Source organism: Argiope bruennichi, chromosome 4 (genome assembly GCF_947563725.1).
Source record: "Argiope bruennichi chromosome 4, qqArgBrue1.1, whole genome shotgun sequence".
Taxonomy (NCBI): domain Eukaryota; kingdom Metazoa; phylum Arthropoda; class Arachnida; order Araneae; family Araneidae; genus Argiope; species Argiope bruennichi.
The window spans coordinates 103,759,393-103,774,592 of record NC_079154.1 but is presented as its reverse complement, the minus strand read 5'-3'; the positions used below and the strand labels follow the sequence as shown (position 1 = coordinate 103,774,592).

The 15,200-nt window shown below is 27.7% G+C and overlaps 1 protein-coding gene across 1 annotated transcript in view; it reads right to left on the bottom strand.

Moving 5' to 3' along the window:
* Positions 1-5,198: 5,198 nt before the first annotated feature.
* Positions 5,199-15,200, bottom strand: part of LOC129967080 (collagen alpha-2(IV) chain-like) — a 79,903-nt gene continuing 69,901 nt past the window's right edge. Inside the window, exons 31-39 of the mRNA XM_056081746.1 lie at positions 14,521-14,628; positions 14,368-14,439; positions 14,136-14,258; positions 13,294-13,536; positions 13,056-13,190; positions 12,362-12,517; positions 9,822-10,130; positions 8,623-8,909; positions 5,199-7,069 (exon numbers count right to left, since the gene is read on the bottom strand). Of these exons, the coding sequence (XP_055937721.1) occupies positions 6,794-7,069; positions 8,623-8,909; positions 9,822-10,130; positions 12,362-12,517; positions 13,056-13,190; positions 13,294-13,536; positions 14,136-14,258; positions 14,368-14,439; positions 14,521-14,628 (1,709 nt within the window). The 3' untranslated portion in view covers positions 5,199-6,793. The remainder of the gene's footprint in view (positions 7,070-8,622; positions 8,910-9,821; positions 10,131-12,361; positions 12,518-13,055; positions 13,191-13,293; positions 13,537-14,135; positions 14,259-14,367; positions 14,440-14,520; positions 14,629-15,200) is intronic.

The following is a 15,200-nucleotide window of genomic DNA, read 5'->3' as shown; positions in this document are numbered from 1 at the left end:
AAAAAATACTAAAATTTACTTCAGAACATTAGAAGAAAATAACCACTACAAAGTAAAAATACAATTTTACTTTGTAGTGGTTATTTTCTTCTAATTTGTTGTTTTGTATTTTCCTTTCTGTTAAAATGGTATATCTCTTGGGCCTAATTTCAGGAGATTTTCGGGTCACGAGGAATCATTATTAGACCTTTGTCTGGATTTCCTGACAGAAAAAATCCCTTTCTTTGAATCCCTGCTTGAGGGTGACCGTTGAAAAAGTCTTCAGGTCGGATTCTTTTTTATTTGGTTTATTTGATTTTCCTATTAACTTGATTTTTATACTTTGTATCAATTCATCTGTGTTTTAGAAGTAGCTGCAGTTGCGCTCTCTAAATACTATGAAGTTTCTTTCCTTTTCCGGTTTTAGTTTGAATAGGTAATAATTTTTAATTGCGATTTCGAAACTGCTTTGTTTTGTTTTCATTTTAGTTTCGTTTTCAAACTATTCTTACTTTAGATTGGTTACTATATATATATATATATATATAGTAACAATTAAAAGAGAGAGAGAGAGAGAGAGAGAGAGAGAAATAGTGATCTAACCAAAGGAGTTGGCAAATTCATTAAAACAAATATATAGTCACAAAATCACATATCAGATTTCCTATATTTAAGGTCTTCGAGTTTACATGCTTGTGAAAGTACAAATTGATGGGGGGACAACTTCTTAACGGATATGATAAATGTCTACAGTTTTGTTAATAATCTGAGTACCAAATTTTATCCTTTAAGCTCTCTTCTTTTAGTTGTTACTGTGTTAATTTATATTCGAACAGCCAACCCGCCAGATTTCCTCTAAATGGATTTCTTTTAAAATTCTATAGACATTTAAAAATTTGATGTAAAGATCATATCCAAATTTCATCCAACGAGCGCGAAGCAATTTTGAGTTATCATGTTCATGGACCGGCAGAAATAATTCCAACAAGCGGAATTATCGCCAAGAAACTTTCGCATATACTGTCTAATAAATGTAATTGTGTATTATTAACTTGTGGCATTGGCGAATGACAGTTACTAAACCTATTAAAATGCAATCTTTGGCGATTTTTTTAGCAGCTAATTGCTTCGATGCTTTTAATGAACAATTAAACACCAAATGCGTAGACACCTTTTTACCAAAATTAGACGCCTTTTATTCACCCAACTGAAACCAAAATGGGACAAAGGACTATAATTGTAGTTACAAAATTACATGCCAAATTTCATTTATTATTCATTTATTATATTTTATCGTGCTTATAAAAGTATAAATTGACAGAGGGTCAATCCCTTGACGGTTCTAAATTCGATATGTTGAATTTGTGAATCAAATTCCATCCATCTAGTCCTCTTCGTTTTATAGTTTATTGTATGAATTTCGTACAAAATGTGATAGAAATCTACAAATTTAGTGTAAAGACCAAATTTCAATCTTCCAGCTCAAAACATTTTTGAATAATCGTATACACAGAAAGACGGACAGGTATAATACCAAAAAATGTGTTTTTTTGACAAAGGAAGGTTTGAAACGTATAGATTCGTAAAAGTCACTAGTTCGAACTTTTTGACCATTGCAATAATTTCTCTTTATATACTACGTATACGAGAATATAAAAATTAATCGAAATATAAAAGTTTACCATGCATAACTTCAGAGCGTATTATTGCAAAAAAAAAAAAAAAAAATATTTATATACCACTTTAAAATAAAATAAAAGAAATAATAAGTTTTTCAGCGACGTCAATATTCATCTTTGGACATTATTATTTTTATTAATTTTTATAAATATTTTAAGTATTTTTACAACAATACTTTTCATTGTTTTAATTACTGAATTTATATTCATGAGCATTGTGATGATTTTAGATAAATTTTTTAGTGTGTATTTTAATTTCAATGCTCTATTTAAGATCAGATTTTTAAAAAGAATATTAAGGCGAATCAAGGCTTATATGTTATTGTACTAGTATGTTTTGATTGTAGTTTGGAATCTCCTTCAATTTTTTTTTTTTTTTCAAGAACTTTTTCCAGCCATGTCGAAATATCCTTCGGGGAGAAAAACAAATCTCATTTCATTAAATTAAAAGTTAAAAAATTTCATTTTTCCTCATACATATAAACTTGTTCGTAATCTTTTTCGTCATTTTTTTTTTCCAAAAGAAAAAAAAAATGATGCTTTATAGAATAGGTATTTCAATAAGAAAGAAAAAAAATTCTCTTTTAGGACGAAAGGCAGGTAAATTCAACAGAAACATAGAAAAGTTGAATACTTAATAAAAATTTAATGCACGAATTGCATCTAGATTCTTTCGCACGAATTATGCCCAAAAGGTTTATGATTTTTTTTTAGTAATAATAAGTTTTTTTTTTTTTTTATAAACGCTTGCAAGTATTTCACTTTTTAAAATTCGAAATATATACGTAGTGATTGCAAATTAAAAATAGCTATAATATGCATGTTAAAATAGAATTGTCATTATTTCATCCAAATGTTTAAATTTAGTACAAAATAAAATTTTTGCGAAAACCTTTTAATTGTTAAAATTCAGGGAAAACTCCCGCTGCAATTCAACTGATATCATTAAAAAGATTATTATTATTATTATTATTTTTTAGTTTTTAAATTATATGAAAATTACTTTTTTGCAACAAATATTTTCGGAAATATTTTGCTGAAATGTGTCAAAATCTCTCGTCATTTTTAATAATTAAAATTAAAAAAATAATAATAACTGAGAAGCAATTCTTTACCCTCTGATGTATATATGTGATAAATTTAATAACTATAAAATAAATGAACTGATCTCTGAAGTTCCACCACATATACTTTCTCCTTCATTATTAATGGAGATGAACATGTTTTCATTCAGTAAGCAAATAATTAGATAAATTAAAGTTTTATCATTTTCTTTCAATTCAATGTTTAAATTTTAAGTGAAGTGACAGAGAACCCGAGAGGCACATAACGCTGGGAAGAGAAAAAAAATTTTTTTTTGAAAATAGTACAAATGAAATTTTGAAGTTTAAAAATACTTTCCTTTAAGACCCAGTGACATTTAAAAGACTTCACTGAAATTGTTTGCAAAAAATAATTCCAGCAATCCTCGGAAGACGACAAATTCGTAAATAAAACGTATTTTTTAAAAGAAATATATTTAAACGTGATAGTATTCATCTTTTATTAGATGACTAGGGCTTATTTTAATTGTGATTCAACAACCAATTTCTGAACTGTTAGAGATAGGCATATACTTTCAGTTGGAAAAATGCTCTAACTGATATAAAGAATTATATTTTATCTAGTTTGAGTCAATAATGTATTACTGAAAATGATACGGAAGCAAAATGTTTAATCGGTTCCTCTTAAATATATAGATATATTGAAATGTTCTTAACACACTACTATTTTAAAAAAAGAAGAAGAAAAAGGGGGGAAAAAAACTCTGACTGAATTATGAAACTTTGAATATAAATATTTTAGACTATTTTAATGGCCACTTTGAATAAGAACCGTGATTAACATATGCATTTATCTGAGGTAGCTATTTATTGGTTTAAAATAATGAAATGCAAAGCTTTATAATCTATCAGATTTGGTTGCACAAGAATGGAATTTTTTCTGTTTAAAATATTAGTATCTCAAAATTACTTTATGAAATAATAAATGCATACAAAAAATTTATATTTTATAATTTTATAAAGAGATAAATTTTATTGCCTTTTTTTAAACTGAAGGTTTAATGACTTAAACTATACCAAAAATAATTCGTTATTCCATAAAGAAAACATTTTTCCAACAGGAAATATTTACTTATCTCAATCTGTTTAGAAATTAGACACTGGGCTATAGTTACAAGTGACACCCTGTATTTTAACTAACACTGTAAAATTTGGTAATCTTTGGTTCTTTTCCGCCATTTCTATAGATATTAATTACTGTGACATGTCAACAGCTGACAAGTTTCATTTCTAGTATGTTAGTTTGAAACCATCAGGTCAGAACGTTTTGATATTAAGTACAGCATAAATGAATTTCTGCACTGCCCGAACTTAATCTCATGTTCAAAATATCACTACAAATATTTAATTACTTGTAAGGTTCAAAGTATAGATTGATACCATCACTACACAGTTGTCTGTATACAGAGATATAGCTCTTTTGCAATGAACTTATGTGAAAACTGACTCACAAGCTGAAACTTTTTAGTACTATTTAATTGTCACATTTAAAAACTGCATATAAAGATAATATCTCAGTGGATTCATAAACTTGGTGAATTGTATAATTGGAAAAGTTAATTGTTTTTTCTTGTTCTGAGAAAATTTTTCAATTTCATAATAAATCACAATACAATTTCTTGTATTGACTAATTTCAAATGGAATAAAGCATTATTTTTTAAGAAATTAAACAATGCTATAAATCAAAAGTTTACACAACATTAATCACAAATTACGTGATACTTCAATTTAAAGATAATGGACTTACACCAGTTAAAAAAAAAAACGATCCAATTATCTGATGATTTTTGTTGAATGCATGTAATGAACACTTAAAAGTAAATAAATTGCAATAATTATATATTAATTAAAACTCTATACAATATATTCAGATTATGTGACAGATATCATGGAACATTCAACCAAAAACTTAAATTGTAAGGTAAAATTTTTAAGTGATATTTTTCTTTTTTTGTCTATGGAGGTTGCTTGATTAATTGTGTTTGCATATTTCTTTATACTATGACTTTTACATAGGTTCCACAGTTCATATTAAATTAATACATTTAAATGGTAAGATTTAGTATTTCAAATAATCTAAATTAAAAACAAGTAGAGATGTGCATTCTATGTTTTCAATACTTAACAAATTTTCTCAAATGCTTTTTCAAAATTTCTTGGTTTTTCAATTAATTATGGGAACAAATAAGGGATAGGAATTAAATGAGTCTTTTATTCAAAGACATGAAAGGTTTTAAACACAAATAGAATATTATTAATACCATTAAAGCAAACAGTGTAATATATTCATGGCTTATATATGACTGGTATTATAAAAATGTAACTTTGAACATAATTAGCATAATGAGTTATGTAATTAAAATACAAGCTTACTAGCTGTTATGTTAGATACAGTAGCACATATGTATGAATGATACCAAGGCATTCATAAACACGTATAAATAAATTTTATCTTTATTGAAACACAGAAGCTTTCATTGAGCAGCATATCAATAGAATAGAATAGATAATTTACATCAGAAAGAAGAATGTATAAAAAGATGAGACTAGGACCTAAAGATGGCAGTGATATGCAATTGTTAGCTTCCTTTAGACTAAAAAAATAGTCAAGATTATATTTGGCAGTGTCAGCTTTAAATATAAGTAAAATTTCATTAAAAGTGTATTACTTACAAAAATATTCCAAAATATCGCAATTCATTAGCATTTGAATAAAATTTGATAGTAGATAATTCATTTCATCCATTTAGAAAACTTTTAGATTGCTAGAAAAAATAATTTATAAATATGTACAAAAACATTCTTAATAAAATATATCTACTTACAACAGTAAAATAGTTATACATATTATTTCAACCTTAAATAGCAGTTATATGTATTTTTAGGCACCCATAACAAATTGGCATATAAAACAAGTCTCGATTTAATATAAACCCTCGATTCATAGGTAATAGCGAATTATATAACATTTCTGAGAAATACAGAGTAAAACAAGAGGTTTAGAAGCACAATGTTAAGAGTCTGCCTGAATGCAATCAATATTAAAATGGTTTATTCAGCAAGAATAGATGTTTCTGAATATTATAAATAAACTAGATGAGCATGGAAAATCAAAGCATATGCTTATTAAATTATCTTCAAAGTTATGAAAAATAGAAAAGTTGCATATTTTTTTCAAAGATTTAAAGCATAGAAAAATAATGAATATAACAAATTAAATAATAATATATGCTGAGTAAAAATTAATAAAATAATTATTTAAACAGATAGAGCTTTTAAATGATATAAAACACGATGAAGGATATAAAAATGTTTTCTAAAATGCAATTATATTTTAAAGAAATATGTTATTCTCATCATTTTATGTTACTTATGAGAGTAAATTCACAAATAGATAAAATAAAAAAAAAACCAGAGGTCATTCAAATTAAGTACACAATAAAACAAAAGAAAAGCTTTTAATTTAATATAAATTTTAGTACCATTTAGCAGAATTTTATTTGTAATAAACACTTCATAATTAAATTCAATCCAGGGTTTTTGCATCAAAAATTTTAATAAAGTAGTCACTATTTAGAGTGAATTTAAATTCTAATTATATAAATTAAAACTTGTAAACAAATTGAAATTTAACTGCATTAAAATCAATACATTTCATATGTTATTGAATTGCATAAAATGAAAAAAAAATTTCATATTTCCAATAAATATGAAAAAAACATAATATTCTTGTTTGCTAACCATAAAATTCATTACAAATATCACATACATTTCTGAAAAAAAAGACAAAATTGAGAGAAACTATGCATTTTTTGTTACAATATTTGATACAATGCTTTCACATTTTACAGCTTTAATGCACCCATGAGCACTGAGTAAAAAGCAATAAAAAGTTCTTTTTCTCTTTTCATCCATTACACAGCCTTCATTGTCTGCATAATACTGTGCCATTGTTTGTTTTTTATTAAAAATAAAGTAAATGTTCTAAGGCACAACTATAGCACCAATTATTTCTTCACAATGTTCAATTTTTAAAAGCCTGGATTAAAATTTGTATTTTTAATGCACACTGAACAGCGACTGATGCGCGATCGCAGGTCACCAGCCTTGAGAGTCGTACTCACAGGACGTGAGAACTGATCATTTTGATCGATGGTTGTCAGCCAGAAGCTGAATTTATTGGCAAAATAATGGCATGTTCCACGAGCACCATTGCATTCTATGAAAGGAGTGGCTCGGAAATCTTCTAAGCAACTTCCAGGACTGGACAATGACTGGCCACCACCTTCAGCACCAGCAGCTGTGTGCTAAAAATAGAAACAAAGGTTAATTAGAGAAATAACTTTAATAAGTGAATTGCAACTATCAAAAAAATAAACCTCAAATTTTCATTTTATAAAATACAAATTTTTTTAAAAATATATATACACATAAAAATTCCTGTATATTTTGCTACTAATTCTTTTGGAAACAACAAGTTCATGAATAACACATAACTCATCTTTAGACGAAGCAAAAGCGACAGCACATAACTTGAATTTTTCGGGAAGTTTTTCTGAAAAACGAATTAGAAAAAAGAGAAAAAATATAATTTGAAACAGCAGAAGATGAAATTATAGAAATCCCAGTTGTGGAATTTACATCTTATTTTTAATTCTGTAACTGATACTATTATTGTACAGATAGAAGATAGATTTAAAAGTATTTCAAATCAATCACTGATAAAAAAAAAAAAAAAAAAAAACTTTAGAAAAACATAAATTAGAAAAATGTTTCAAAACGTTGTATTGTAACATAAAAATCCAAATAATGTTTTGCTATGGGATTATATTTTAAATGAAAGGGCTGTAAATAACGCTCAATATTTATTGCAATACATACTAATTAATATTTAAAATGATTTATTTCTAAATGTATTAACCATTTTAAAATTTTTCATTACATTGCCAGTTAATATAATAAATGCTAAACACCCTTCCAGCAAATTTAAATTAATAAAGAATTGTATTAGGTGAAGCATGTATTAAGCATAACGCTTAAATACACTAAGCATCGAAAAAAATGTAATTTTATTGAAGTAATTAATAGCAAAAACAAAATTACGCATTAAATAAACATGAAATAGTAATAAATGTTCGTATTTGTATTTTTTTTTTAATTTGTAAAAAATTAAGGCCCTAAATGGTACCCGGGCCCCTTCATAGAGAAGGCCGGCTCTGAGTTCATTTATTTGTTAGCATACTTATATTCAAATATATTTCAGTGAAAATAATAATTGTGTACTCACATTTAAAGAGACATATTTTGTTAAAACATGAACAATAAATATGTATAGTTAAAAAAAGTAATTTAAAGAATACAGAAAAATTCACATTTTTGCAATGCTACAAGTAACTATAAATTTTTTTTCTAGACTACTTTCAAACTTATTTCTTTTTAAACTATAAATACATTTTTGTGAGAATTTTTTTCATAGCAAAGTCTTCACACAAAAAAATGAAACAAAATACTTCATAATTTGGAATAAATCTCAATGGCTTGTTCAAAGGTAATGCATGGCATTAAAACATTAAAGTGTCATTAAGATACATTTATATTACATTTCTATAATATATCATTAGAATACATTACAGATGTTTGCATTTATAATTACAAAAATTATTTATAAATATATTTCAACTCATTCTCTTTCAAAAGACATATACACACTAACAATTAGAAGAAAGAATAAACAAATTTTAATATCGCTATTAACAAAACAATTTAGGAAAATCTTAATTATTTGAATTTCTCTGGGTGATGTTAGACTGAATTACTTCCAGCAACTTTAAAAATAAAAAAAGAATTTTCTCCAACATACCATTGCAAAACTGTAACCTATCCATAACATATTCCAACCCTCTGGACACTCTGGAATATTTAAAGACTGACTATGGACTGCTATTGCATTTGCTGGAGCTTCGCATACAGCACATCTACTAATATATTCTTGGATGACAGACTCTCCAACAGGCATCATGGGTATGGGTGCATTTGTTGATAACCAGTAAGATTTGTCATTTCTACTAGCATAATTACACACACTATTAAAGTCACAGAACAAGAAAGGCATTGTGCTAAATCTTCTCAGACAAGACCCAGCAAAACCTAAAAGATAATAAAAAAGATTAATTCAGCATCAATGAACAGTTAATAATACATATACAACAGATAAAAAAATGATGATAAATTAAGCTTTTAATTCACATTTAAAGCTTACTTTATTATCTCACATAGCATATATTGAAGTCCAGTTAAAAAACACACACCTGACATTACATTTTAGGAAAATTTTTATTAGATATTATTGATTTGTATAATAATAATTTGCAAGCATATAATTTGTAAATGTATTATCTCAATGACTCTGATAAAAAAAAGTATAATAATTAGAAAGTTAAGTACTGTTCTGAAAAATTAGGCTTACACTACTCTTATAACAAAACCATTAACTATATAGTTAGTCTGATGTTGTTACTGTTTTATACAGACTAAAAATATGCTGTCATTTAACTTTAATAAGAGTAACCCTTTGGAAAAATGTATAATATGGATTTCCATCACTAACTTTTACTACAGATATAAATGTTTAGATGTATAAAATTGTTTTCTGACAAAAAGCTACATATGAATAGTATAACAACAAACGAAAGCTTATGAAAAGTTACTCAAGAAAATAAGTATTTTTCCTTCAGTTACTTCATTAAGCAGTATTTTGCTTTTGACTCATAACATAAACGGATTAAAATAGAAAATTTAGCATATTTACAAAGTTACTTTTTTAAAACACTGATTTCTCATCCAATTTAATACATTAATGTAGGCAATTAATGTAACATTAATAAGAAATTAACAAAATATGTTGAAAATAAATTTTTAAAAAATTCTCTAATATCAGAAAGAAAAAGTTAAATAACGTAATTCTGGGGAAATCTCTCCAGCTAGTTAAATAGCACATTACTACAGAAGAAAAAAAAAATCTATTATTTTATTGAAAATATAGTACAAAATAATCCATACCTAAATCTTGGTTATGGGATTTTTCATTGCCCTCAATATACAACAAACTGTAACCATCCCACAGTTTCTGCATTCCTTGAGGACAGGTAGGCACAAAGTTAGATTGACTGTGTTTTACTAGCAGAATTCCCATCAAGTAATCACCACCCGGGATACCAGGAAGACCAGCTGGGCCAGGTGATCCTCTTGCACCAGGTAATCCAGGTGGACCTGGCAAACCTGATACACCTCTATCTCCTTTCACACCTATTGGTCCAGGAAGTCCTGGTAATCCTGGTTGCCCTGGACGTCCTTGTTCTCCTTTGAAGCCTAGAAAGAAATTTATTATAATCAAAATTAGTACAGCTAATTATTCGTGCAATATTAACCCAACTTCAAGTAGAGAATATAAGAAAGAATTGGGTGGGAGGAACCCACCAAGGTGGTTGGAGGTGGAGGGAGTTAATTTATTCAGAAATTAAATTGCCTCTTATTACAAAACTAATTTCTTTTGTTAAATCAAATTCTTACTTAAAATAAAGCATACAGCAATGGCAGATATAACTCTGTTAAAGAATAATAATAGGGATATAGCAGTTTTTTTTTCAAACCTCCAAAAAATTCTTTGGTTCTTTTATACATACTTTAATTGTTATATGATATTCTTTATTATATTAAATGCACTCTCTTTTATTTATTCCATTATCTCATTGGGTATAATTCAATTCTGCTCATCATACTATTTAACTATTTTAAATGATATGGATCCTTTTGGATTATATATATAATTACAATTTTTCTGCTTTCTAAAAATAATTATTTTCCAAACACTTAAACTTGCCTCTTTAACTTCAGAGATGTGTGAGCTCTTATTTTCTTAAGATGTCTCTTAACACATACTAATACAAAAATGCCCCCCATTTTTTTTTGTAAAATTTTATTTATCCTAAAGTAATAAAAACTTAAAATATTTTCTCACTGTCACTTTCACCCACTTTTTTTACGTTTATACCTCCAGCTAGTTATGACCCTTACAAAGAAATTTTAATAATGGATAAAAATTATTTTCTTTTCATAACATCACTAAAACAAAAACTCCATGTCTCTTTTCTAAAATTAAACCAGCATCAGTGGACTCTGAAATCTTCTCACACACTCATATGCATTTCACATAAGACAGAAGTCTTATTCACCTCCACAACTGCATAAAATTAGGAATCTTGTGTACGACCATGAATTGAAAAATGAAAATGTCGAACTTTTCCACAAATTAAGCATTTTAATTGAATCTGTCATGCAAATATGTATTTTGGATGCCTTTTCTCCATTGATTGGAATCAAAATTTGACACAGAACTACAGCTGTATATACTCACAAGATGAAATACCAAATTTCATTGATTTAAGTTATAGCACTTACATTCATGAAAAGTATAGACCAACAGATGATCAACCCTTTGACACTTTTGGTTCAAAATCTGATAAAAATCTCCATTTTGGATGCTAAACTTGAATACGAAATTTTATCCATCTAGCTTTTTACATTTTGTAGTCATTGTATATATTGTTTTGCAATCATGTCATCACTATGTTCACTTGTACTTTAACAGACAAACTTCCTCTGAAAAAGTTTCATTTAAAATGTGATCTATAAAATGGTCCAAAATCCAAATATCTCTCCCAAAACAGTAATACAAACTTTAATTTCCTTAAATATTGCACCAGGCTTAAATTTCGATTACAAAGTTTCATTAAATAAAGTGAGTAATTGTAATCTTTTTTATATTACTTTTTGTATAAGCCTTTCTAACATGCACTCTAAAAAGTTGATGACTATGTAATTCTCATGATGCATGTGCTGGGATAAAAGTCCCTAAAGCCCACAATGCTCCATCCACAGGTATCTAAGATTCTGTTTCCTAAATCAACACAAATCAATGATATTCCTATATGAATCTAACTATAAAACTGCTGAGGGAAAATTTTTTGCGTACCTTCACTAGTGTATCCCAAAACAAATCGATGCGTTTATCCTCATTTATAAGCCATGCCCTTTCATGAATAAATGAACTGAAGCTAAGCCAAAGTTGTCTTCTTGACAGCATGAAGAATTTGTTATATACACACACATTGTAATAGATTTTCTTCAATTGTTTATGATTAGGTTCATGCACTTTTTCTGTCTATAAATTTAAAGATCAAAATCTTTTTTTAAAAATTACATTTTGTATAAGCATGATTCTCGAATTAAAAAAAAACTTGCTTTTTAAGATTTAAAAAAAATTTCATAGATGACTTGAGACACATTAAATATTAGCTAAGTAAAAAACATTTCATTCTATCTAATTCTATTAATAGTTTTCTTTATCAGTACATTATATAGACATAAGAATTTTTTTTCAAGTATCATAATCTGTCAGACATATCACAATTTTATGGAACTTAACTACCTTAGAATAAAAATAAGTACTAAAAATAAGATTATTTAAAATTTACATAGAAATCTGGATTTCTTAAATGTCTGCAATAATGAAAGAATAAAAAAAATGTATATAAATTTACCTGGCAGTCCTGGAGGTCCATCATATCCTCTTGGTCCTGGTGGTCCAGGTTCCCCTGGAATTCCAGGTAAACCTCGTTCTCCTTTTGGTCCTCGCAACAGTTCTAATGGTGGAGATATACCTCTTTCTCCTTTCTGTCCTGGTGCACCTTGATCACCTAAAAATATATGTTTACATAAATACAAAGACTAAAAGAAATTGAAAGACGATATTTGAAAAAGAAAATTGCATAATCTAAGTAAAATTTAGTATTTTGAATGGGGATGTTTTTGTAATGATTAAAATTCATTCTCTCATACGTTTCATATAATTTAAGCAAAAGAGTTGCAAAACATCATATATCACTATTCGCTTCATAAAAATTGCATTGATTGTATTATTTATATGCTCTTTCAATATTTTTTTTTATTTTAAATAATGCCAACAATAGAAACTTTAACATTAAAATAATATATCAATTACTTTCTTCTACTTTTAAATAAATAAAACAAAATAATGAAAATTGAAAAAGAATATGAAATAGAATAAAAAGATTTTAAATTTATTATTTGCATTTAGTTTACAGTAGCTAGTCATAAATAACAATAAAAAAATAATTAAAGCAAAAAAAAAATAATAATAAGGCAGAAAATTGAAGAAATAAAAAAGAAATAAAGATTCATGAATATAAGTAAAAAATATAGACTGCACATTACCTGCAGGTCCTTCTAAACCAGGTATTCCAGGGAAACCAGGATCACCTTTAGCCCCAGGGAAACCTGGTTGTCCAGGTAGACCAGGATCACCTTTTGGTCCAGGGAATCCAGGTAAGCCAGGCAAACCTTCTCGACCTTTTTTCAATATAGATTTTGGTTGTTAGCCTTTGATAACAGAAACCAGTATGTAAAGAAAACAGTTCTGGTAAAGGAAATTGACCTTTATTTTGTAACAAACCTGACAATCCTGGAGGTCCTCGAACTCCTGGAGGTCCATCAAATCCTGGTAAACCTCGCTCTCCTTTTACACCAGGCAATCCAGGTAGTCCACTTTCGCCCTTCAAACCAGGAAATCCATCCCTTCCAGGTGGACCTGGGAAACCTGGTTCACCAGTTTCACCTTTCAAACCAGGTAATCCAGGTAAACCTTGTTCTCCCATAGGTCCTCTTACACCAGGCAGCCCAGGCAATCCAGATTCACCTGTAGAAATATTATTTTTTAATATGAAGAAATAATGGTCAATACCAGAAAATTTTCAGCTCATGAAGAACATATATTGGTTTGAAGTGATTTTATTCCTTTAAAATTTACTGAACTTTCTAAAACGTGAGATGATTTAATCTTTCAATGCACTCTGGATTGATTGATGAAGTAAATATTAGAAAAAGTATTTTATAATGTAATTCTACACAAATACATGAAATTACACAGCTTACTATGACAGAAAATTGAATTTGTAAATTATAAATATTATGAGGCAAAGAAAAAAGATTTAATAAAATAGTCGGAGTAGATATTTTTATCAACCAATTCATTCAAAATTCCATTGACTTTTATCTGAATTAATGTGGTAAGACAGAATTCTCCATTAAATTACTACAGAAAATAAAATTATTTATAATTTTAATAGCTGTAGTTTTATTTTCAGATATAAATAAGTTGTCTATAATTTTTGCAGTTCATGCAATCTGTATTACAATTATAGTAAACAATAAGAAAAAAATTTGTAATATGAATAATAATATAACAGAATTAGTGGTTATAAAAGCATATTTAAACTAATAAAAAATCAAAATCACCTTTTTCTCCAGGTGTACCAGGGAATCCATCCAAACCAGGTCGTCCAGGTAATCCTCTATCCCCTTTAATTCCTACACCAGGTCTTCCAGGTGGTCCAGCAAGTCCAGGTAATCCAGGTTCTCCTATAAAAATTAATTTCTGTGTAAGGAAAACATCCACATTTTTCTTATATAGTATTTTAAAATGGTGAATAATACAATTTTAAACTTTTGACATTTTGAAATTTCAAACCTGGAGGTCCTCTTAATCCCTCTGGTCCAGGTAATCCTTCCAAGCCAGGAATGCCACGATCTCCTTTTTCCCCTATATGAAATAAAATATAATGATGAGCTCTCAAATGCAAAAAGTTTGATGCATAAGAAGCAGAAATGGTTTAAAACATACCGGGTGGTCCTGGAATGCCATCAAATCCTCTTGCACCTTTCACACCTGTTGCACCTGGGATACCAGGAAGACCAGGTTCTCCCTTTTCTCCCTTATCAGCTCTGTCACCTGTACAAAAAAATTAAGTGAAAATATGTTCAACTTTTATGATATTTAAACTTGGATATATAATTTTTAAATGAAGCAATTTTAAAAAAGTAAGAAAATTATTGCATTTCTTTACTTTATACATCTTATTATAATGGAAATAATTTATAGATGCAGATATTGCAACTTTAATAGATGGAGATTCACACTATTTAATATATTTCTAGAAAAAAAAGACTATGTGTCAACATAAATAGAAGGGAGAAAATGGTTGCATTGACATATGCAGTGAAGAAAGAGTCAGTGAATGAACAATTAAACTGTTGAACAATCATCAATTCCAACATATTAAGAGAAATAAACATATTAAATTATAAAGATTTATATCATATCTAATTTTTTTACATGGGGCTTAAATAATATGAAATTATTTTTATCAGCTGCAAATTCATGGTAAGTATATGGTCAATATTATAGAGAAAATACTTCTTTAAGCAAACTTATACATCATTGGTTCTTATATAAATTAATTGAAAGAAGTTGAAAGCAATGTCACATTTTAACTATGACCATTTTTCTGCATATGGTGAAAA